General features: G+C 47.8%; 1 protein-coding gene across 5 annotated transcripts in view; it reads right to left on the bottom strand.

Annotated features, from left to right (window-relative positions):
- RAD54L2 (RAD54 like 2) overlaps window positions 1-25,732 on the bottom strand; it is a 69,635-nt gene that overhangs the window by 4,135 nt on the left and 39,768 nt on the right. For all 5 annotated transcript variants that reach the window (XM_074602666.1, XM_074602662.1, XM_074602663.1 and 2 more), the window contains 18 exons: window positions 16,906-17,104; window positions 15,306-15,445; window positions 13,428-13,559; window positions 12,402-12,634; window positions 11,724-11,906; window positions 11,318-11,451; window positions 9,887-10,083; window positions 8,976-9,318; window positions 7,101-7,278; window positions 6,248-6,499; window positions 5,569-5,687; window positions 5,152-5,267; window positions 4,025-4,124; window positions 3,475-3,680; window positions 2,010-2,185; window positions 1,040-1,236; window positions 728-924; window positions 144-233 (listed from right to left, as the gene is read on the bottom strand). In XM_074602666.1, coding sequence (XP_074458767.1) covers window positions 144-233; window positions 728-924; window positions 1,040-1,236; window positions 2,010-2,185; window positions 3,475-3,680; window positions 4,025-4,124; window positions 5,152-5,267; window positions 5,569-5,687; window positions 6,248-6,499; window positions 7,101-7,278; window positions 8,976-9,318; window positions 9,887-10,083; window positions 11,318-11,451; window positions 11,724-11,906; window positions 12,402-12,634; window positions 13,428-13,559; window positions 15,306-15,445; window positions 16,906-17,104 — 3,192 coding nt within the window. The remainder of the gene's footprint in view (window positions 1-143; window positions 234-727; window positions 925-1,039; window positions 1,237-2,009; window positions 2,186-3,474; window positions 3,681-4,024; window positions 4,125-5,151; window positions 5,268-5,568; window positions 5,688-6,247; window positions 6,500-7,100; window positions 7,279-8,975; window positions 9,319-9,886; window positions 10,084-11,317; window positions 11,452-11,723; window positions 11,907-12,401; window positions 12,635-13,427; window positions 13,560-15,305; window positions 15,446-16,905; window positions 17,105-25,732) is intronic.

The raw sequence follows: 25,732 nt of genomic DNA, 5'->3' as shown, positions 1-25,732 counted from the left end.
ACAGAGCCACCGCAGAGTCCAGATCTCCTCCCCTTCTTGCTTCTTTTCCTCTCAAGGGAGTGATTCATGCTTTTACATCCTTTTCTTTCCTAATTAGCACTGGCTAGGACCCTATCCACAAGTCTTACCCAAGAGAGACTTACCTTTTGTCCCTCGGATGATGTGGATGCTCTCGCCAGCACTGATTCTTGCCTGTACATCAGTGGATGTGTTTGTACCCGGAATCACAATATCTGGCAGTGGGGAAAGAAACTATTAGAACAGCGTCTGTGAAAGTACACACCAGCCACAGTCAGGAGCAGGGAGGTGCACCACCAAACCCCTTTGCTTGCTGTGCAGTTGTCTTTCCTATGCACTGAGCTAGAAGTAAACCCTGGGTTTATTTCTGAGCAGCACAGGAAGGCAGCAGAAGCTCCAAGGAAGCAAAAGCCACACAGCTCTGGCACAGTATCTCCCCAGTCCCAAAAAGGACAACTGGCGACAGTATTGCAGGCCCTCTCACAGGGATTTCACTCCCAACAACTCGCCAGCCCCATGCTCCATGACCCTTGCACACCTGCAAGGAAAGTACTGCAGGTACAAAGGAACCACTCAAATGCAGCGAGGCAGTATCAGTGTCTCTCACGCCTGTCTGCCCACAGCCCACGTGGGCATCAACAACTCATCCTGCTTTCTCAATTCACCATGGGCACCACGACTCAACTCACTGTGAGCAGCAGCAACTCACCTGTGGTGGTGACAATCTTCTGCACAAAGACACCGGCTCGCTGTAGATAGTTGATGGGGAAGTTGACAGCAGGGTTGGAACTTGAGGTTGATCCTGCGCTACCCATGGGGACATGCCGGGGCATCATAGGAATGGGGGTGGATTGAACTGGGCGGACGCTTGCCACTGGCTTGTCCTCCCCCTTGAGGGCTGGTCGCCTAGCGAGAGAGGAGGGAGGAAAGTGCAGTGCGTCCCCGACAGGGTTAGATGTCCTCTGCCCCCTTATTTCATGTCTGCAGGATGGGAGGAAGGAGGGGGGAGGCAGGTACTCACCAGTTTCTCTGGCTAAAGGCAGGGATGCTTGTCAGGCTCTGGTCACTGGCTGGGTAATACTGTGCGTAGGACGGCCGGGTGTAGGGGACGGATGCTCGCTTTTCCTCCTCATAGCTCTTCTTCGCTGCTTTCTTCTCTGCCTTGGTCAGCTTGTGCTCCTTCCGGTCGATCAGCAGTGACTCATGCTGAAAAGGCTCCTGCAACCCCACAGCACTGAGGTTTTGACACCAACACACCACAAGAGGGAACCAACATGCCCTAAATGGCAGCCACCCGGTCCCTGCATCACTGCCATCTCCATCCCAGGCTGGAGCAGGTAAGAGGGGAGCTGGGAGGCAGAGATGGGCATGGCAAAGCATGTACGGGTCACGCTGTGCATGTGACCAGGGCTCAGCTTGAAGAGTGACAGAATCAGCTAAGCCATTGCTCACCATCGCTAAGCCTGCCCAGCCAGGGCCATTGCTTACCATGAGCACACAGCAAAACCCACTAGCCAACGGCCAGGCTAAGAGTGCAAGCACGGAGCCTGCCCAGATGTCACACAGCCACCCGAGCCCCACAGCACCCAGCCACAGGCCCACTCTGCAGCATCACCCTACCAGTGAAACCCTTCACAACACAGGCAAGTGCTGGCTGTCCCAGCTTTGTTTTAAAGCCACCCCAGGAAGACAGCTGGGAGCAAGCTGGGATATGCCACCGCAGCCCTCCTGCCCAGCACCAAGTTGAAGAAAGAGGTGCCCTACAACCTGCCCCCAAACTTGTCCAGGTCAGACGTGGCTCTAAATGTGTAGAAGATATTGCAGGGAAGGGCAGGGCTCTCAGGGCCCTCTCTAGAAGATTTTTTTACCTATTCCCACCAGCACACAGATGTGTCCTTCTTGCTACCATGTCCCCATCACACAGACAGGCTCCTCTAGACCTCCTCCTGCCTGTGCCTTGCTGTGCCAGCAAGAAAGCAGGTTGGTCTTACCTTGGTGATGAGGTGAGGATACTTGAGACAGGCTAATTGTAGAACAGACTCCTTCATCTTGCTTGGATTGAGGGAGAGTTGAGCTGGGTCGGATTCCTCTTCCACAAAATGCAGCAGGTTCTCCACCTCCCTTCGGGTGAAGTTCAGCACTGGGTTCAGATCATCCACCACCCGATCTGGAAAAGAGAGGGAACAGAGTGAGCAGAGAAGGGAAGAGATAGGTACTGGTGCCTGCTGCCCTTCCTACACTCCTGTCCTAACAGAGCTCCCTCCTTGCAACATGCACGATCCTCAGAAGCCTTCTGTAAATGTCAGGGCCGGGAGAAAAAGTCATCAGCCATGTTTCAGAGATGAGGCTGTTTGACCAAGTCAGGCTGACAAATGCCTTGTGCTCCAGACTGCACAGCAATGCAGTGCGGGTCACTGAGCTCCTGGCACGCAGGAACATGAAGCTAATTACGGATGGTGTCCTACTTCACATCGCAAGGCTGAAAACATACAAGCCCTGGGAGAGAACTGCAGCCAACATCAGTATGTGCCCTCCCACAAATCCCACCAAAAAGGTGCTGAAATTTACAGAACTCCGAGTCAAAACAGAACTTCCAGAGTCAAAAGCTCAGGAAAGCAGCCACAGTCCCTCTCTCTCACAAGAGCCTGAAAGTTTTCTTTTCCTGCACACAGGGTGAATGGGAGCACATGGAGAAAACATCTATATCCAAGACTCTCCTGGGAGCCAGGCCAGCTGCCAGGGGACTCCACCTCAAGCGCAAGACAGCATACTGGGCTGCTGCCTCTGGAGTTGGGTTTCGAGACAAAGAAGGACACAGGCAACAGTACTCTTTCTGGGTCACCACAACCCTCAGCTGCATGCTCTACAAGAGCAGCTCGACAGCTGGCCAAGCCAGCACAAAAGATACTTTTGGTACAAGGGCAGGTCAGAACTGGATGAATTCATTATTCTTGGCTCCTAAGTAAGCACTGTAAGTCAAAGGTATCCATATATATTTTGTTGTTTTGTTTTTTGGTTGTATTTTTTTTTAATTTGGCTATTTTCCCTCTCTTGCTGCTGGAAAAATGGAGGTACAGAGCTATTTAACTAAGTAATGCCCAGTTTAAGACAAGTAACGCCCAGGCACAGGGGAAAATGGGATGAGCATCTCCCAAGCCCCTAGTCTCCCCTAGTAACCAGGAGAGTGGCGAGGAAGATAAATGGCTATATATTGGACTGGTAGCTCTACAACCCCTACTGCTCTGCCTTGCATTTCTTACAGGGTCTCATGTCACCATCGACTCATAAACATCAAACATAGGCCTAAGATAACACGTCTGTCATTTCTTTGGCTGTTTGATTTTCAACCTTAAAAAAATAAATATTATGAAACCCACGGAAACAGGACTTGAAGGAGCTAAAAGGAGCGAAATCCAGGAGCGAAAGCCAAGGGCAGAGCACCATATCCACGCTTACCTGACATGCCCTGCTTGGAGATCTGACGGTCATAGATCTTCTTCTCAAGGGTGTAATCGGAAACCAGTCTGTAAATGTGGCACGGCTTCTTCTGCCCGTAGCGATAGACTCGGCACACGGCCTGGGCATCATGGCACGGGTTCCAAGAAGCATCAAACACCACCACTCTGTTTGCTCCAATGAGGTTGACACCCAAACACCCAGCACTGAAAATTAAAGTCAAATTTCAAATTGACACCTTAGTCAGTTTTCACAGTTTCTAGGCAGGGACAGCCATCACAGCCAAGAGTCCATGTGGTGTCTATGGGAGGTTCCCTCCAGTCATACAGGCAACTTCAAACCCATGTTTGGTTTCCAAGACTGTTGCTAAATTGTTGCAGAGGACTAAGGCTAAAATCCTACACCCTTGGGGAATTCAGAAGCAGATGGCACTATCATCTCATAGAGACCTGAGAGCCCACTATGAAGGTATTTAAGAACTGAAAACCCATATGAATACAGAGCATCAGCATGAGACCTCCACTGTGCCCTTCTGCTCCAGCCAACTTACCGTGTGGACAAGAGGAACAGCCAAACAGAGGCGTTGCTGGGGTCATTGAACTGGTTAATCAGTCGTTCCCTTTCCGAGGCAGAGGTGCTGCCATCCAGTCCTGAGAAGGAAATTAAGGACACATCTAAAAGCTCTGTATGTTTGGGGGAAAATCCCATCAGAACAAAACCACTTCCCAAACACTGAGTTTTGGCACTGGTTCCCAACCAATTCCATGTCTTCCTCAAGTCATGCACTCCAGGACCTCAACCACATCACTCTGTACCTCTGATTTGCTCAGCCAGGCAGGTGCAGTGCAGCCAGCCAGGTTGGGATTTGTACAACTGAAAGACCAAGCGAAACATTACTCAAGCTTGGCAAGGCCAAGTCTGAGAGTGCTACAACACACCTAGCCCATAAGGCTCCATATCAGGCAAGACAGACAGCAAGCAGGAGCAGCAGGCACAAAGGCCTCGTGTATGCTGGAAGCTTGAGGTACCAAGAGAAAGCAAAATTGTGAAAGCCTTTGGCAAAACCCCACAGACTGGATCTGAGCACAGAGAGTACAGGTTTAAAGGAGAGCAGGGAGGTACCATGTCTCTGCTCCTGGGCAACAGCTTGCTTCTGGCAGCTCTATAAAAATCAGGAACACCATATCCACCACTCCTGTCAGTCCTGGCCTATGAAGTAGCCACACAAAGCAACAACCCATGCCAGAACAAGATTTAAAGCTGGGGAAGAGAGGAGGAGGAATTCACAGCCCCAAGCTAGTGAGAGCATTCCACAGTGATTCTGGTTTGGGAAGTAAGATCTAGAAAATAGCCAAACAGGAAGCAAAAAGTATCTTTTACAACTTAAAAAAGCACTACTGTCTAAGTGAGACTTTAAAGACGTCTAACATCTTCCAAGTAAGATGTCAAAAAAAGGATTTAGAAATTATTAGTTAGTTGCTATCAAATTGACACTGTCTTCCCAAGCAAGTGAAGTAAGAACAATCCGAATGAGACATCATCAAAAGAACGCTTCTGAAGAGCATTTTCACACCCAGGGACAACTACAAGAAGATGGTGGGTGAGTTTCAGGAATTAGTCTGTCACAGAGGATCAAAGTGTGTCACACCAAAAGAGAAGAGGACTGGTTGCACTCACTGTAATAGTTGATGTTTCGGACCCAGTTGTGAACTCCTCCATCTGAGCCTGGAGGACTCGGCATTGGTCTCTTTGCCAAAAACTCTTCAATGACAGATAACGTGGACAAGCTCTGGCTGCAAAACCGAGATCTCTATTCAGGAGAAAGCCCCCATCGCAGCAAAAGTGGAGTATCAGAACTCCTCCCCAACCATGACAACACTGACAGTTGTCAAACCCTGTTTGTGGCAGCACACCTCTCACTAGTAAATGCAATAGTGGCAGAAGTATAAAACTCATGAAGGAAAACCAGGATCTAATACAACAAAGGGGAACTGCCACACCACTCACCCCGTGTAACAACCTCCTAGTACCAGGAGGGGTTCAACTACTCCAGCATTTAGTGACTATAGGATCAACTGTTGATACTTTGCTTACCTGAAGACCAAGATCTTGTCTCCAAGCTTCACGCTTTCCTCAATTAGGTGGAACAGTAACACCATCTTGGGTGAGTTCTCCAAGACTCCAGTCTGATAATCACACAAGATGTCTTTGGCCTACAGAGAAATGGGAGACTATTATAGTCATTGCAGACAGGTTATATACATCCAACCAGGTCCAGGTGACAATGTTATTCCCAACTACTGCTGCTACCTCCTATTCCAGAAGCTCCAAATGACAAACGTCTGGAGTATGGGTGCATGAGCATCCTCTTAACCTCTCACGACTCTACGTCATCTCAAGAACTCTCCTCCAGCCCACTAGATTTACCACCATCTTATCTAGATTAAACTTCATGCCAACACCTTTTTTAGAATAAGGAAGTCCACAGACTTTTTCATCAGATGAAAATAATGGTATAAAAGAGAGTTGCCTGCACTCCAGCCTCACGAGAGTCCCAAAATGCCTACCCAGTGCCAGGCAGACATGCTTATCAAGATGCTCTGTGGCAGAGAAAAAGGATGAGAAATACCCAACTCTCGAACAGAAGAGTCTTTTCTATGCCATAGTTCAGAAAACTGACCTAACAAAAAGAGGTACAATCTTTCAGAGTAAATATCTAGTCTGTGTTTATCATAACTCTCCAAATGAAGAGTTTTCCAGCAGCGGTACTCACCCACTCATACGTAACAACCTGATTTGCTCTCTCCTGAAAGGGGTTGAAGCCAACACTCTGGAGGAACTTGCTATTGGTAGCTTCTCCGACTGGTGATGCCATAGCATTACTCTCTGTTTTGACTTTAATTCCCTGAGGCTGGCAGCGGGAATTAGTGCTTGCTGTGCCAAGGTCATCCACATCCAAATCCTGCTCATTTGCCAGATTCTCCTTTTGCAGGGCTTCATACAACACATCTGGATGGTTCCAGATCTGAAGGAGTAAGAAATGAAAGTGGTCAGGCCTGCACTGGCCTGCTCCCTGCCAATGACTGTGGATTGAAAGCCCCCACAGATATTCAAAGGAAAGAACTAATGCTTTGATCGCCTCATCACCATCCCCACATGTAAGGCACTGCAGAGAAACCCAGTCTGACTGCATTAAGGTAGAGAAAACAGAAGACAAGACCCTGCCGTGACACAAGGTACGAACCCTTTAAACCAAGGCTCTCCTGATTTTAAAATTGCCAAATTCTTTCCTTGAGAACTAAACAGAAGGCCACTATGCACCCCACAAGGAACCAAGACAGAGGAGCCGCTTGTTTGCATTGCAGCAGGTAAATGGTTAGGGTATCAGCCCAGCACCCGTTCAGCTGATGGCTGCAGGTTTCCTCTACAAATTTGAACAAGACATTTAACTTTCCTGCACCCCAGTTCTGGAAGTGGGCACAGCAATTCTGCTGGGCCATTGCAGGGCACTCTGGGGAAGGAAGATGCGCCTGGCCAACCACACTTTTATCTCCTGTTTTCACTCATATTCCTGCCCTTTCCCTTACACACTAGAATATTTATTTGCAGCTCCTGCCAAAACCTACCTTGCAACAGACACAGAAAGCTTTGAGTGGGTTCAATCCCAGCCAGCCACTGTTGCCTGCATCTCGGAACCGGTTCATGAACTCCGTATAAAGGGCCCGCTGGATCTTTGAAAGACGTACCAAAATGACGTGTTCTTCCTTAGATGGGAGTTGAACCTTCAGCACATTGTGGCCTCGCCTGTGGGGGAAATAAAGAGAGAGACATAAACAGAGGGAAGGGAATTTCCATTCTGATCTCTCTGTGGTTGCCTGTGGGGTAAGATTTTGACTTCTTGCCCATCTGGCTGCAGGGAGAAAGCCCTCTAGTTGCGTGCTTCTCTAATGCATGACACTTCCGAGATACTCTCCCTGCAGCCAGTCACAGACTGTAAGCACAATTACAGAGATCTGAATGTTACGATCTTCTAGCACAGGTCACAGTGTTAAGAGGGTGATGAAAGTCCTGTTTTCCACGGCAGTTGAAAAACAGAAATAAGACCTAAGGTCTCTTTTTAGCTTTGCCAATGACTAAGACACTCCATTCAAATCACTGGTCCAGCATCTTAGAACCTTCATCTGATAAACAAAGCTGATTTGTTTCCAGAGTGGTGCAGACACTGTCACTTTCCATAACTGAGGGTTCTACCTTGGGTAGAAGATGTCAGAAAGCACACATCCAAATTAACTATTAAGACATGAAAATAAACCTGAGGTCACTCTGGTGCAGTTAGACGTGTTGTTCTCCATTATCAGAGTCTGTAGTACCAAAGCAAACCCACTTTAACTCTACCCCCAAGACAAAACGGACCCATAAGGACCACTTTGCAGCTGACAGATTGAACAAGACAGAGATTCTGAGAGAAATATGCATCTGCTAACCTAAGAATCTCCTCTGTGGTCTTCTCTGTATGCTTAAGATCCTCACACAAAGGCAGATAAGGTACCTGTTTAAAACTCAAGCCTAAAAAGCTGGATTGATGCGGGGAGGCCTACTGTATGACGTTCAACAAGGCTGGGTCCTGCCCGTGTGACACAACAACCCCACGCAGCGCTACAGTCTTGGGGCAGAGTGGCTGGAGAGCTGCCCGGCAGAAAAGGATCTGGAGGCATTGGTTCACAGCTGGCTGAATAGGAACCAGCAGTGTGCCCAGGAGCCCAGGTAGCCAAGAAGGCCAACAGCATCCTGGCTTGTATGAGAAATAGTGTGGCCAGCAGGACTAGGGAAGTGATTGTCCCCCTGTGCTCAGCAACTCATAAGGCCGCACCTCGAATACTGTGTCCAGTTTTGGGCCCCTCATGACAAGACAGACACTGAGGGGCTGGAGCGTGTCCAGAGAAGGGCAATGAGGCTGGTGAGGGGTCTGGAGTCTGGAGCACAAGTCCTGTGAGGAGCGGCTGAGGGAGCTGGGGGTGTTCAGCCTGGAGAAAAGGAGGCCGAGGGGAGACCTTCTCGCTCTCCACAGCTCCGTGAAAGGAGGGTGTAGCCAGGGGGCTCAGTCTCTTCTCCCAAGTAACAGGTGAGAGGACAAGAGGAAACGGCCTCAAGTTGTGCCAGGAGAGGTTTAGATTGGATATTAGGAAAAATTTCTGCACTGAAAGGGTTGTCAAGCATTGGAACAGGCTGCCCAGGGAAGTGGTTGAGTCACAATCCCTGGAGGTATTTAAAAGACATGCAGATGTGGTGCTTAGGGACGTGGTTTAGTGGTGGACTTGGTAGTGTCAGGTAAATGGTTGGACTCGATGATTTTAAGGGTCTTTTCCAACCAAAATGATTCTATGATTCTGTAAGGCAGCATGATTAACTGTACTGCATAAACGCAGCAAACAAGCAGGCTAATTTAGGATGAAGGAGCTGTTTGCACGGACCACATCATTAAGAACTCCTTGTGGACTCACCGCTGCACAAAGCCTTCCAGCAGGCTATGCAGGACATGACTGCGATACCTCATGAGACGGACATCTTGAGGGGTGCTGTCAATGCACTGCCCGTTCAGGATAGGGCGCTCAAACATGTTGCTGAATTCCTGCCGTGAGCCTAGAAAGTCAGGCCGGACAAAGTCTACCATGCACCAATACTCAATGAGGTTGTTCTGGAGCGGGTAGCCGGTCAGCACCACCCGCCGGCGGGAACGGATGTTCTTCAGGGCCTGCGAAGTGCTGGCATGGCAGTTCTTTATCCGGTGTCCCTCATCACAAATAACCACATCTGGGCCAGGGCGAGACAAAGCTTTCTCAATCCCTGAGGATAAGGAACATTAAGTGTTAGTTAGAGATGAATAAGACAAAGTTCCGGTTTTATACGGTCACCAACTTCACAAAAAAAAAAAAAAAAAAGGAGGGTAGTTCTGTGTCCTAGTTTGAGGTACGTTCTGAAAGACAAATAAAGCAGTATTCATGAGTGGCAGAGAGCAAGGCTGATTCAGGAAACAAAATGTGACTAGACACTAGCTCCAATTTAGCATAATGTGGTAACGACCAGACATGAATGTCCCTTGATTTCTGCTCAATGACCTGCACTGCATCAAGTTCGGTGTCTTGCATCAGATCAGACTGGCAAATCTCACACAGACAAAGCCCCAGGTTCGGTGTATTGACTTCCATGCTCACTTGCAGCTATTGCAAGAAATTAAAGACTCGACCAAAGCTCAACAATCTTCTGTCTCCAAAGACACAATCCTGCCCAGCAAAGTTTGATCACATCAGGGATGCTAAGAGCAAGTTATAAGTTGTTTCCCTGTGCTGCCAGAGTTGATAGCCATCTGGACAACAGGATCACACTTTCTCTCTCTCAAGCACTGGCCTCCCACCTTTCAGAAGCTCTTGCTGCCGGTCTTCCTCATCCAAGTCAATAATGACAGGGCCAGCTTGTTTCTTTGTTTTCTTCTTCCTGCCAGTGGCAAAGGACTTCTTCAGTGAGAGGAGACGGTACATCTCATATCCCATCAGCAGCACACCACCTTCTATCACCCAGTCATTCACCACCTTTGCACGTGCAGCTGTTGTCCTGCAAAACAAACAAACCAATTAAACTGTAAGCTTTATCTCCAGCGTCAGTCTGAACAACTGGACTGGAGTCTGCTGAGAAGAGAGAGCTGTTCAACTAATTGAAGTACTTTCTTGCATCAAACCAGACAGAGGAATACAATGAAGTTTCTTTGGGAGACAATCTGGTACAGAGAAGAAAAAAGCCTTTTATGTGCCACAGGTAGCAGAGTTGAGAATGAGAAATCCTTACAGGAACTGAGCTGTAGAGGTTTGTCGTGTACAAAAACATATCAAACTGGAGAGCATCCTTTTTAAAGAGACAGAGGCAGTCTTTCAAAACGAGCTGCTAATGTACATGGCTGTAATCATCTAGTCATTTATCTCTTGTTGTGGTCTCTTCCAGTGTTGTGTCCCTCGACTATTCCTTCCCTGCAAGCCCGCTCAGAATTGGTTCAGATCAAGACACTGTCCCCACTCAATCCTCCCAGAGCACACCAGATCCCATCCAATAGTAAGCACATGACTGGAGTAGCATCAGCAGATTCAAAGTACATTCCACCCAGAAGGTGAAGACCTCAGAGAAGTGCATGAACGTAGCCAATGAACTGAGAGTTCCCTAGGATCCCCACACTATCCTGATCCATGCAAGAAAAATGACCCAGAAAGAGGCAGAGATCCACGAGGCAAGTATACACTCCAGACCAGGCTATAATCGCAACCACTGATTTCTCCTGGACAAGGCGGCTTTGTATAACTTGACAGAATTCCTTACGGAGAACAAAAGCCACAGTGTCAGGTAGAGGAAACCCTAAGTGTGTGAACAATCTCAGCAAAAAAAAAAAAAAGACCAACCCACATTTAAAATACAAAAGACACATGGAATCCCAGGACTCTGACAGGACTAGCAGTGTACCACCAGGAACAAACCATAGCACTTCTGCTCCTCTCTGCAGAAGTAACTCTGTCTCTGGAACTGGGTTCCTGATCTCAGCATACACAGAAGAACAGAAAGGCATGTCAGCAGCGTGGGGAGGAAGTATAAGATATAAATACTGAATGAAAGAGACAGCAAGTCTCTCACAGGTACCAAAATCCTCCCCTCAAGACAGCATCCACAACAAATGCAGAGTGGGAAAGATCTGGGAGTCGAGGGCGCAGAATTAGCTCAAATTAAACAGTGTGCAACAGCAATTCTGATAACAGTTCCATAAGATGCAGCCCAAGAGCCCAAAAGGGCTTTTACTGGCACCTACTTGTGTTCATCATTCAGGATATGGACTTTGAAGGTGCGGGGCTGGACCTCTTTGGAGTTATAATCAGCAGGAAGGTTTTCAGGTGCTGGGAGCCACATGTTGAATTCTGCTAGCCAGTTTTGGAGCGTATTCACCTGAAAAAGTTAGCCATGGAAGGATTAAAATCCGATTGAGTCGCTCTGGATTTAAGAGCAAAAATGAGAACGGGGAACAACACTCAGCTGCGCCCGGACAGAAGCAGCAGGCCACAGCATGCAAACTCAGAGACACACGGAACGAAAGAGAGAGAAGAGCAGCAAGGCTATGATGGAGCGTGACATGAAACAGGACACTATTCAGTCTTCTCTACGCAAAGAAAGAAGTAGCGCAAGGAAGCCCTCAGCCAGCCCTTCACATAGCTACTTACAGGTACAATGGCAAGAACAGTCTTTGCCTCCGTGTGCCGAAAAAGTACATCCAAGAAAGAGATGACCTGTATGGTCTTGCCCAGGCCCATGCTATGTGCTAAAATACACCCAAACCCACTGCTGGTTTTAAATCTCTCCAAGGACTCGACCAAGTTGTCATACAGGAATCGGATCCCGCCAATCTAGACAGAAAAGTAGAAAAAGTATTAGAATAGTGGAAGAAAAAACAACCCAAGATGGGTATGTACTTACAGAGTGGCACGCACATTAGGATTGCATAAACCATGAAAATATAAAGGGGATATTTTTAAGTTCACTACAGTACTCTAAGCTAGGGAAGGCTGAGAAAGCTTTAGATACTCATAAAACTTCCTGAGAATATAACAATAAATCAAAATTAATTTTTAGCCAGAGAATCTCAATTGGGGTTGGTTAGTTTGTGTATAAATGTATTTTTATTTTTCAAATGTTCATCTAAATATACAAAGGTCTGATGATAACAATAGCAAAAGTTACATATAGCTCTGGCCTTCCTTTCATTTGTCCTTGTCATTTGAGTGTCCACAACAGCCATCACCGCAACCAGACAGGTCACAGAGCTCACCAAAGAAGTTCTGCTGAGATTACAAGGCAGGCTTGCCCGAATTCACTGTATTTTCAAGGCTAATAAAGCCTACCTGATGAGGTTTTACTGCATGTGCAAGCTGGGGAGCCAGGAAAATGTCCTCCTCATTTGGTGGATGATTGATGTTGACAATGACTTGCCCCAGAGCATCTGACTGATTTAAGGCATCATTCACATGAGAGCCACTGCTCTCTTCACTGCCATCCTCTTCCCCTTCGTTGCCAGAGTCACTGCTGTCCACAATTTGGAGGGCATCATCCTCTCCTGAACTTAGCTCAATCACTTCTGTAACGTAACCAAAACAGGAAAGAATAAGGGCAAAGGTTAACTTGACATCTTGGGGGTTTATCATCCATGGAAAAAAAAAAAAATCGTAACGGGAAAATAAGGCTACCACCTTTTGCAATTCCACACTGGCCTAATAACCTATTCTGAATAAGCAGGCACAATACAGGCACACATCAGGCCCGTCAGATCCGCATATAAAAGCATGAGTTTCCACGGGTTTCCCCATGTTTCAGAGAACACTAATTTGGGCTGACCCAAAAAGAACAGAGACAGTTTCTGTAAGAGTTTTACCTTCTCCTCCGTATGTTCTCTTAATTCCCAAACTCAGACAAGCATTTTACTTGTTGACACGGTCTCTAAGGACCGCCAAGGAAATCAGGCAGAAGTACTCTATTGGAGTGGCATAAAGGAATCAGTTTAGATCCGTGTGGGACAAGGGACACAAACTCCACTTTCAGCTGCACATGTGAGTACTTCGATGCTCCTTTTATATACAGCAGATGATGCTACATCTCATGTAAGCATTCTTCAGCAGAGCACTGAGCAAAATTAAGTGCATTTACAAAGCAGAAATAAACACCAGTTCACAAGAGTGCCTGAGAGGCCAGGGTATAAATGTCAGTTTAGGACTCAAAGGTCAGAAGTGGCCATATATTTTAAAAAACCAATAGGCCTACAAAAACCTGAAGTTACTCACTACTGGAGCATCTGACTAGATGAAAACGGGAGGCTTGTGGCTAAATAAACAGCATATTGTGAGAAGACCAGGCTGAGGCGATTGGTCACTTACCATCTTTAATACTATTTTTTCCTTTAGCATCATCTTCACTGCCACTGCTGGTACTATCTAGGCAGATCACTTCCTCAGCCAGGACCTGAGGGGGGAGCTGAGTAGCCTCTGCTGTTCTGAAAACGATGTCCTCTACAAACATAAATTACAAACAATAAGTAATTCATAATAATGGGGAAGGAGACAAAATTGTTCAGAAACCAGACAGTATTTCCTTCCACTTTTGCTCCAGTAACTTAGCCCTGGAATTTTCCATAACAGACTCTCACTGTCTACAATACTGCTATGACTCAGCTTCCTGGGTCACAATCTCCTCCTTTCTCCATTGCCGAAACAATAGCCCATTGCTGATGGCACCCTCTCCATTGCATGCCCTGACTGGGGCACACTGACCATGCGACATATTAAAGACCCACCCCCTTTTTTTTTTTTTTTTTATTCTGTTTTATTGAGGTCTGATAAATAAAAGCTGGTTTTCACCCAGCAGAGAAAGTATCAACTGCTGAAGGGATGATAACTGCCCTTTGTTAGCAGGGACACTGTAATAATTATATCCCACAATATCATAAGCAACTTCTGCTGATCAAGACCGTTTGTTTGTATGTAGTGCCATGTGGGGAGAGAGGCAAGCTCAACAGGGCCAAATAAGCACCGCTGCAGTGACTCAGCAAGCAACGATGTTCTTCTGGGGCTGCAACCTACTCTGCAACAGTTAATGTGCTTTAAATAGCTCTTATTCCTTCCCCCCCCATGTAAAATGTTTTGAACTCTTGCACTTAAGGGAGAATATACATTTTTCTCAAGAGGGAAAGTCAACTCAAGAACTCCTTACCCCCGACACAACTTCCAACTGCACTTCTCTGCCATTTACACCAGTCTGAGAGGCTGTGCTATAAACTACATCACTGAAATGATCCAGATTAGAAGAGAATGCAAGATGACATATTCACCGGAAGACATAACCATTTATACTGCCTGCTATTTCACTGCTTGCTGAAACATGCAAGAAAGGACAAGGTTACATCACGAACATATGTACACCCAGTCTACTGTTTCACTATCCCTAATACCAGACCCACGCGTTACCAGACCATTCACAGTACGAATATGATCTGGACCAAGGACATGACATTTCTGTCAAGTCTGTTTGTTTAAGCTTCTATATCAGTTGGAAAGAGAGACAGACCTATTCGAACATCCCACTTACACACAATTAACTTGTCAAAACATCTAGTTACATGTTTTGACGTCTAACTAGATGTCTTATATGTGGTGTTAAGGGATATGGTGTAAGGGAGAACTTCGTAGAGTGGAGTTGATGGTTGGACTCGATGATCCCAAGGGTCTTTTCCAACCTAAATGATTCTATGATTCTATGATCTTCAGCAACAGTTACCTGGCACCTTTCACCATGTAGGCACAGCATCTTGATTCAGAACTAGCTCAGAAGCGGAAGGGACTACACTGAACCAACAAGGGGTTTGGAACTGTCCTTTCAAGAGTTTACACTTGAAAGTTCAAGCGCAGTATAGAATCATAGAATGGTTTGGGTTGGAAGGGACCTTTAAGGCCATTTACTCCAATGCCCCTGCAATGAGCAGGGACATCTTCAACTAGATGATGTTGCTCAGAGCCCCATCCAGCCTGACCTTGAATGTTTCCAGGGATGGGGCATCAACCACCTCTCTGGGCAACCTGGGCCAGTGTCTCACCACTTTCAGCATAAAAAAATTCTTACTTATATCGAAGTCTGAATCTACCCTCTTTTAGTTTAAAACCATTATCCCTTGTCCTATTACAGACAAGCATGGCACTACCTTCTTCATTCAGCTTCTATCCTCAAAAATCTTGCTTTGTGTGGCATCTCCCACTGCTTACCAGGAAGAAACTCTAGGGGTACAGTTGGGATAGTGGCTGGATAATCCTTCCGCTGCTGCTCTAACCGTTTCCTTCTCTCCAACTCTTCCTGCTGGGCTGCTTTTGTCACAGCTTCCAGTTGGTCCTCACGCAACAGCTTTCTGAACACAGGAGCAAACAGAGAAACATAATGTGGTTACACTCAAACAATTTCTTCCAAAAACCTGAATGGCCATGCAGCTGGCTCAAAAGCTGATTGACAAGCTCCAGGTAGTCTGTCAGCCGCACAGATGAGGAACATCATCACCAAAAGCTACAGACAAATTCTATAGCTTTTTCAAGACTGTTCTCCCCATCTACAGGTAACACTACCGTTACTCAAGGAAAAGACAAAAGTTTGACAGAAGCAAAATAATGAAAGGAGGAAAAACGTGAGTGGGTAAGTATATACTTAGGTTATCACAGACTAGTTCTTCTGTCTAAAAGGGTGTTATATATTGCTATGTGGCTGTTATTTATTGCTACACAGTTTATAAACAGAAAATGCACAAAGTCAAGCAAAGAAGATATATGGGAAGAAAAGGCATCAATTGACCCACAAAAAGTCATCACCCTGATTCTCCTCCGATACAGTATTTTCAGTAACTAGGACCTCTGATGGCTTTAACAATTGTCTCAAAGGATGCTCTCAGAGCACCTTACTTTTACAGGTAATTTTCATTACATCCAAAAGTTGCTTTTCTCCCACTTCAGGTTCACATGTGCAGCCCTGGAAAGGAAGGCTCTTTTGCCAGGGCAGAGGTGCAATACAAGCAGTGGTAAAATCCAGCTCCCTCAAACTAGCCTTTAAATCCACCCAACCCCACACTGCAGGGATACCGCCTCCATTCTAACGAAGTCTCAGTTTCTAAGGCCCACTCAATGCTCATTTCTTCGGCTTTAAGAAAAATCAATCTGCACAAGCTTAAATATGAACCCAAGACCACCAGCACGCTACGTACAGGGCAAAAGAGCCACTTGCTGCCACAGGACTTCCTGCTCCATCATGACTCCTCCGAGCGTTTTAGATCCCCTTGAACAAAATTTCCTAGTGAATTACCACCTGACAACCCGTCCCAGAATGTATGTGGTGACTTACACAACCAAACAATTACTGCTTTATAAAATTCAGGTGAAATTGATTTCCGTCATTTCAGTCACCAGTCACAGCATCAGCATTCCTGCCAACAAATACCCAGGATAATAGAAGGAAAGACTATATTTTAGGCTGTTTGCAATAGGATCCTCATCAGCAGATATCTGAAACTGGATATTTACTTAATGGTGGTGCTGTTTTTCAGTTACGTGTCTTAAAAGCCAGCAGCAACTACACAATTTTTGCAATATATTCCAAAACCAAATATTCACTCTTCTGAAATACCAAACAAGTCTGCACCCACATGCAGCACTCCAGTCTGAGATCATACTACTCCCACTGGTGAAATCCGAAGGTTTTGGAAAAGAAAAGCCATCTGGTTTGCCAGCAGTGGCAAAATGTAGCTCAGAGGGAAAGTCCAGATACTCCATTTTTACCCAAAAGGCTATATAGGACCCTAACTCTTTCTGTCCTGCTGCTCCTTACCTTATGTTCCTCCGCATGTGAGACGGTTTCTGAGCCCTCTTCTTTTTGGTGTCCTCAGAGGCCAGGCTCTTGTGCTGGTTCTGCAAGAGTCGCTCTGCCCGCTCACTCTGAGATGAGGTAGTTGAAGTAGAGCGCTGCCATTCTCCATCCTCCGCATGTTCAACATGGTCACCGCTGAACACGGCTTCCTGGGGTTGGTCTGAAAAGACAAGGAGGAAATGACATGAGAACAACGGTGCCAGGCTGGCAGCTGGCCTTCCATCAAGATTTGAGCTGAAAGGGAACCAACAATCCCTATTCTCACTCGTTTGCAAGTGTGTTTCTCTGAGGGTCAAAACTGGGGCCCTTTCCGACAGTGCCACTCAAAGAGCGTTAAAAAGTTTTATGGTAAAGGGTCTATTCACAGTGAGAGCTAAGACGAACACCATTCGACAAAGCCCAAAAGTGTCTTGACAAGAAAAGAAGGCAAAATTATTTCAGTCCACTCAGAGCACTTGCTGTCCCTAAGGGCCTGTTTTCCTACAGGGGCCCAACGAGCTCCAATTAAAACAAGGAACTCAAATCTGTTTACCTTTGTTTCACAACATTCAAGGGGGGCAGAAATTTCCATTTATATGATACCTGTGCAACCATCTTCCAAGTTAACAGAACATACCATGCAAGAGGTTATCTGGTTCAAACACGGGGTCATGGCTTAGCAGGCAGCTTAGTGGTTTTATCACAGGCTCCACTCTCATGACTTAAATGGTAACTTCTGGCAAGCTTTTTTAAAAACAAAAAGTTAAGTGGCAACACTCTTTCCACATTGTAAACCACATGCACACCCTTTTCTCTACATGCTCCTATTTTCAGACTTGTGTTAATGGCTGAGTTCAGTTTTAACGACATGTGAAATGACACCTTGTTCTATGTGACATTTTGCTCTCCAACAGGCTGCCAGTGACCATGCTAATGCTCGTAGAGCACAGAAAGGAAATGTTTCTGTTCAAAAGCTTCCCTTGAAGTAAACTATTTCTGACAAGCCTTGTAATAGCTTCTTTGAAGCATCTTGTCCTCTTGTGTCAGGCAAAGAGATACCCTGAACCTCATCCCATAATCAGCTTTCTTGCCTATACTGTGTATTTGAGCTAATGACTGAACTGAAATGACACTTAGACAGAACTTTGAAGGAAAGACGACATCAGCGCTGAGGAATGTGGCAGATGAAGCAATACAGAACCAACAAGCATCACATTGTAACTCCGTGGGATTGGAGAAAAAGAGCACCCCTTCTCAAAAAGCTGGGAGCTTAAACGAAGGATGCTTCAGTATAGCACGTTGCATGTACAGGCACCTCTACAGCTGCCATGTTAATATGCCTATTAAATTAACCTTACCACCAATATCACCTCTTAAATTTGAGATGACAAGAACTAGATTCAAACCTTGGTCAAAAGCGCCAACTCTGCAAGCTTCCTCTCCAGACATCCCACCAGACCTGCCCCAGCATTTGCTTAAAGTCTATGTCAGAATCCATTTGGGACTCCAGGGCTCACCCCGCCATGGACCAATATCAGCAGAGCAGCTCAAACATTTCTGTGACCATCAGTCCCAGCAAGTCCTATACGTACTAGAAAAACAGGTATCCACGACTTATGTGAGGAAACAGAGCTCCCGATGAACGCAGGAAAGCAAAACCATAATTGCAAAGGGGTTTGCTCCTACAGTCACAGTAGTTCTCCCACCGCAGCCAAGGTCTTGGAGCCCTGTCCTCCCACCATGCCTCCTCAAACTTACAAGCTCAGACATGACGCATCACATTCACTTGCAGACAGAGAACTGTGCTGGGAATAAACCCAGTTTCCCAGGCTTCCCAGACACCAGCTCTGCTATTTGAGCTACAGACACATTTTGGTCGCATTACCTGCAATTCCCCCGCACTGTTTCCTTCCCCCTACCCCTCTCAACTCCTGGTTATACAACTAGATCAAAAGACTGGATGAAATACGGCAAAGGGACGCAGGGAGGCTGCACACGTGATCACATTCTCCGGGATGAGTCATTAAACCAGTGACTATCCCGGAGACAAACACTGCCATGGTTACACTGCAGCCATCTCACCCTGGGCCCAGGGGACCTTGACAAGGCATTAGAGAGCACAAAGTCATGCTTGTTTGGAAGAGGAAGCACTTCTCTCCCCACATCCCAGCAACTGCCCACGTCACCTCCTTTGGCAGCGACTCTGCCACCTGCACCATGCCAGCAAAGGATGCCTTCAGGACGAGGGTGATGCTAACAAAATCCAAAGGCTCAGCTGCCCAAAGGTGAGGCCATTATGTGTCTCCTCAGCATGTTTTCGTATTTGTTGTACAATCGCTGTGTATACTCATTCTACCTCTGCATTTTACTTTTCTTTCCTCTCAATCACGCGTAATACAAGCTCCGGTGAAACACACACAGCTGGATCAGACAGGTTTTTTTAAAAAGATAATTCTCATCTGAGCAGGAGCCCGAAGCCTAAAATCTGACGATAAATTTGGCCCTGTACTGAGTACAGGCCCTCATCCACCACAGCCATGTCTGCTCAGGCTGGTGTTTGTCCTGCCAATACAAGTTCTGAGGTGAGGAACACAATCTGTGCCTCAGCCCACGTTCCTGACACATATGCATCTAGATACTGAGATCTCTTCTACACCAGCGACATTACCAAACATCACATTGATTCAGCTGCAGTGGAATTCAGAGGACAGGCGGCTTCCCAAGGCCGGTCCCATCCTTGCCACTGCAATGAATAAAGCTGCTTTTCACCAAGCTTAAACTCACACAATGATAAAATCACAAGTCACTTCCATCTAACCATGCGACAGCTCGCACCACACCTGTGATACGAGCTGGCAGCTACTAGCAGGAATTGTTTGGTTGCTGTTTTGTATTAAAACTTCTGATTGTGTACACAGCCTGAATCTTACCGCATGTGAAAAGAGAGCCTCCCCGCTGCAGCCATGTGGCTGCACTCCAGTGTGGCGAGCGCCATGCTGTGTAACTGGGACCCACACTGGGACAGAAACGCATTAAGAAACAATAACTACACACACAAAACCCTATTTTGCACAAGAACAGGTTCGGTCTTTGGGTTGGAGGGAGTGTGGGAACAGCCTCGCTGAACAGGTCCCATCAGGTAATCAATGGAATAATTCCTGCCCCATTTCTGCCAAGCCTACATCTACAGCAGAAATGCAATTATGGTTTTGTAACAGGAGCTCAACACGCTACTCTGGCATGGCTATACAAGTAGTACAGGAGCTCAACACGCTACTCTGACATGGCTATACAAGTACACAACACAAAAATTTGCCAGCCCTGTTTGCACGTTGACAACTGCCCAATCATGCTTAGGCTGTTAGCGCACTCTAGGAAGACCTGGGCAGTTATCCACCTTGCCTCAATGCGAAAAGCACTGCCACCAGCCCATGGGTGACAACCTGGCACAGCCTTGCACAGGGAGATCAGCCGCATACGCCCAAGCACAGTTGGGCGAAAGGGCAGGCCTAGGTCCACATGTGTCCGTCATGGCCACCGATGAGGACGTAAACCCCTCCCATGCTTACACACTGTGGGGATTGAGAATCAGCTGGAACACTAACTGCTGGGTTCACACCAGCTCTGTTGCACATTTTGCACTATGCTCACCAGAATAGGCACCAGATATACAAAGAAGGTCTCTGGAGGGTGGTGGTGATTGCACAGATGCAAACAGTCAGCTCTTCAAGCAGCTGCTCCTTCAGGTGGGTTACAGCTCTCCGCCTGAGAGGTCCCTGAGCGGTTCCCACTGGTCTTCAGTGACGAACACCAGCACACACCCAGGCACTCTGTCCCGCAAGGTACCCTGAGCGCCAAGAGGGGCACACCTATCCTTTCTCGCGCACTTCGTGGAGGTTTAAAATATGCCTGCACTATCAAAAGCCAGTAGACCTGATTACAGCACGGCCCTGGTTCGTGCCGCAGACCAGGGGTTGCCAGTTTCCTCTGCTCACTAAGCAGCAGCAACCACCGCCCCCAGCTGTACATACACGCAGAAGGAGGTGTTTGGCTTCTCGACCGACACTTGCGTATTACAGTTGGGAAGCCTCTGTAAGGAAAGGAGTCGTGACTGCTCTGTATAACTCTGTTTCAGACGCTCTCTGTGGTGTGACTGCCAGAGCTGCCCCTAAATACCGCACACAGCATAACATAGCAAAAGATTTGTCCCACAGTGGGGCACTTCTCATTGCACCCAAGCTTATAAAACTCACCTCATCACCTCCTCCTGCAGAACACTCCCAAATTTCCCATAAAACAGCACGGGATAGAGCCTGGAGAATATTCTCTACCATCTTGGATTCAGCAGTGAATTGTTCTCGACACATACAGCCTGCTCTGCAAGGGGGCTCGGGTCGCTGTGAAGTGTCATGAAGCAGCAGGTACATTTTTTGGAGCGTGAGATTTCTGTGACTAACACAGTCTTCTCCTGATGCTGAGGTGTGTGAGAAACAGTGTTATAGCTGCATCCAGTCTGCACGCTCCGAGGCAAACCTCAGTAAGTGCAAGTGTCTGTGCACACAACAAGTAAACATCCACAGCTCAGGCAACAGTCCGATACTCCTAGGAGTATAGAAAATGCCATTCAGGGTAAGACCTGGGGGTCCCCGACCTGAGGCTGTTGCACAAGAAGGTGCAAGAGACCCCTCTGTAGACAAAACACTGTAAGATGATTACTTCCTTGCCCCCTCAGTTACTAGCTGGCTACCACAGCTAACTTGTGGTTCACCCTCCTCCTGGGAGGCCAGCTTCTCTCTGCCAGGATAACTCAAACGCCTCCAGGGAAGGCATGCCACTGAAAACCAGACAGTTGTTTATTTCTAAAATCAATTCACTACGGAAACTCAGGATGCCGAATAGCAGTATTTTGCTGAGTCTCTGGGCATTATTTCTTACCCTAGAGACAGGGATGCGCACGCATGGTGAGGAAGGTAGTTGCATACAGAGCAGCGAGGGGTTAGTTCTTGCTTTGGGAGCTCTCTTTTGTCCTGCACAAAGAGCAAGGAGCAGTTAAATATTATTGCAGGCGCTCTGGGAACTTCCATGCAGTTTGTGGGCAACAGCTTGTCAGAGACCAGCTAGTACTAGCTAGTCCTACTACAGCCGGTACTGAGCTGTCAAAGCAAGAATGGGAGGAGCACTGAGGGATGGCACAAGAAAGACTTAATTGCACAGCTCCAGCTGCAACACTCGCAGCCACTGACACACTGAACTACAACGGTGCCAAAGGCTAGAGAAGTGACTCTGCAGAGCAAGCCCATCCGCGAAGGCACTGACAGGCTGGAAGATGTTCTTTGGGGTTACGTGGGGTTTCCCAGTGCACTGGGCACTGGAGAGGTGCGTAGGTGATGCCAGAGTTCAACTGTGCTCGGCACCTGAAGAACCACAGCACAGCAATTACCTCTGAGGCCGACAACAGCCAGAGTGCTCCAACTCATCCTGTGTTCAGCTGAAGCAGAAAATAAATTAAATATTTTCAGAATACTCTTTCTCTGTATGCAACTGGTGCAGCTGTTGCACGGATGCCATGCAAGAAGGGAGGAGAGGCGTCTGCACAGAGCACCCTCTCACAGAGCCGGCATTAGGAAAACCCTCGAGCACCCCAAGGCTGGAGGCGGGAAATTCCTTGTGAGACCCCTCAAGGACAGTGTAGGGGAAAGCAGGGGGGCTGCTCAGACCCCTTCCTCCAGGTCCCACCCGCTGCAACACCCAGGAGAGCCACAAAGCCCCCTCCCAGGGCTTGACACGCATCAGCCCCCAGAAAGGGGGGACAGAGGGGGACACGGCCCCTTTGATGACTCAAGGCTGTAGCTACTCCCCGCAGCCGCCATCAGGGCAGCTAATTAGCAACAAGACTTTGTTCTCCTCGGAAAAATAATCGGGCTCAGTCTTGGGAGGCAGGACGCCCCTCCCAGCCACAACTGCTTAACAAAGACCTAATTATGTAAGGATTATATAAACCGGCACACCTACCCCCCCCCCGCCCCGGCGCCACAGCACCCGCTCGCCGGGGCCCAGCGTGCCGGGCGCCTCTCGGCCCTCTCCAGCCACCCACTCACTGACAACACAAGAGACGACACTGAGCCACGATCAGCCTTTTGTCTACATCGGTGGTTTCTGGCGTGCACGGGGTACTCTTGTGCTTGTCTGGCTGCCCCTCGTGCATGTCCTCTCCTTGGCAGGGCCACGGCTGTGGGGAGCTCCCGGGAGGGCAGCCATGCCGTGTGCCTTGGGCAAGCAGGACCCGCAGCTCCCAGCCCCTCTCAGCATGCCGGCCCCGCTTGACTCCAAGCGCTGCGATAGCTGGTGTCCTGCTGAGTCACAGCCACGGCACTGCGAGACACACAGGCATCTTTCTGCCTGAGCCTGCCCAGACCCAGAGCTTGCCTGCTCCCAGGGGAAGCCTCCCTTGCCTGTCAAACAGCACGTACATCAGCTCTAACATCTTCATTCCCGCTACTGATTTATCTAGGAGTTAACCACCTCAGGATTGCCGTTCATACTTGTCACCGTAACCAGACACAGAGACTGTCATATTGGTATAACAAATAGCGCTGCTTGAAGTCTGAGTAACACATTTTTCATTTCTCTAGGTATCTGTACAGCGATCTGTCGCTGCGGGTTCAGGACACCTCTCTGAGGCCTGCAGGCTGCTGGTGAGAGATGGCAGGCTGCCTCCCTCCCCAGCCCGGGGCCAGAGGACGGAGGGGAGAGACCTGAAATGAGCTCTGAAGAAAACACAGCACCAGCACAGGCTCTGTGGGCCAGGGCGCAGGGAGGGAGCCCAAGCAGGAACACACAAAAGCCAAATCCATCTGCAGCCTCCCTCTTGGGCAGGAAGCCCCAGTCAATGTAAAACTTCAAAAGATAAATTGTAAGGCAGCACTGCCCTTCTTTTTTCCTTCGGAGGTCTTTCAGCGCGTCACTTACTGATGAGGTTACGCTGCAGAATAAAACCCCTCTCCTGGCCTGAAAGAATCCTTCAGGAGCAGAAGTGATGGGCAGGAGCAAGGAAGGTACCACCCAAAAACCAAGCAGCGCCGAGAGGCAAACTGGAACATCAAACAGCCAACTTTGGTGACAGACAATATATCTTCTAGCCCTGGGATTATGCAAGCAGAACCAGGCCCCAAATACCCAAGAGCTCTTGTTCTGGCCGTGCCTCAACACTGTGGATGCCGAGACCCGGGTTACATAAACACCAAAGAGCACTTATACAACCCCTGTATGGCACGGCTGGCGGCCACCGGCACCCCATGTCACCAGTAGCTGCTCCGGCACCTCCACGCCCAGCCCCTCCGGGACCCCAAAATGCAGCCCAGGTGGGGTGCTCCTCGGGTCGTCCCCCCTCTCGCAGGCACCATGGAGGAATGGCTGATGGTTACACCGGAGCACTGGGCAATCTCCTGTCTGTTTCCAGCTCTCATACACTCAAAGGAGGGTTGTGAAATTTCAAATCAAACATTTTCATAGTGCTTCGAGATGGCAAGAACTGGAGAAATGCACAACACTGCTACCCGGCATCCCTCTTCCAGATATATAATCAAAATTACTTTTCCCAACGAAAGTCCTCAAACCTAGACTGTAAACTGCCTTCCTCCTCACGAGCCCCCCCTGCCTCGCGCAGACACTGCGGGCACTAGGCAAGACAGGGAAACAAAGCCAGGAAACGCGCCCGGGAAGGTGGCGAGCGCAGCGGGGATGGGTTACATTTGTCCTTTAGCTGGGGGTGTGCGAGAGCAACCGAGTTACATAAAATCACTGCACCAGAGTCAGGAAGCATTTCAGACTCGAGTGCTGGGAAGTTTTCAACAAGCTGTACACAGGAGGGAACCCAAACCTCCCCTTTCTGGTTATCCTAGTTAACTAGTAACCCAGAATATAGTTTTGTGAGCCAGGTTACAAAAGTTACCACAGGGATCTAAACCAGAAAGTAACTGGATTTAACCATCAGACCTGATTTGTTTTCACAATAGTTCAAAACTTTAAAAAAAAAAAATAAAAAATTGCTCTATTCTGTTAAGGTGGATAAATATTGATTTAGGTAACAAAGATAAATTTCCCCTCTCAACTTAATAGATGCGTATGGGGGCTTGCCGTGTTCCCAGCACAGTGAATCCAGCTGGCTGCTCCGGTGACTCTTCTAGGGATAAATAGCAGGGACTAAGAAAAGAGGACGAGCAGGGGAGCAGGCGTTCGGCATTATGCAATGATTGCATAAGCACCAGTTTACACTAGGTAGCTGGGAGTTGTGGTATTAGCTTTATACCAGGACACCCTCAGAGCAACGAGGAACAACAAAGAAGGGATTATTGCTGCCACACGCTCCCAAGGCCACCAAAATGGCAAACAAACAACAAGCACAGACCGAACTTTAATCTCTGCCTCAAACCCTCACCAGAGTTTCGTTCAGGACCTGTTAACAGGGAGGGGGGAGAAGAGAGCCGATACTCACTCCTAATTTAAAAGGGCAGCATGGGAAATAATCCCAGCGTAAAGCATCCTGCAGCATGAGTGCTCCTTTGTTGTTGCTCATGATGGCAATGGTGTAAGAGAGGAGAGATTTCAAAATGATAATACCTGCCATTTGCACTTTAGTTCAGTGTCAAAGGAGTTCACAAGCATGACACGGTCCTCGCAATAACCTGTGAAACACCCTCCTGTCCATCTTGCAGAGGGGGAAATTAAGGCAAAGAAATCAGGTAGGCATCAGTGCTGAGTAACTCCCAAGTTGCTGGCTCCCTGTCCTATGCTCCGATCAAGACGCTCT

This window comes from Larus michahellis, chromosome 10 (assembly GCF_964199755.1).
Source record: "Larus michahellis chromosome 10, bLarMic1.1, whole genome shotgun sequence".
NCBI classification, from domain to species: Eukaryota; Metazoa; Chordata; class Aves; order Charadriiformes; family Laridae; genus Larus; species Larus michahellis.
Note: the sequence above shows the minus strand (reverse complement) of the source record. Positions and strands in the feature narration are given on the sequence as shown.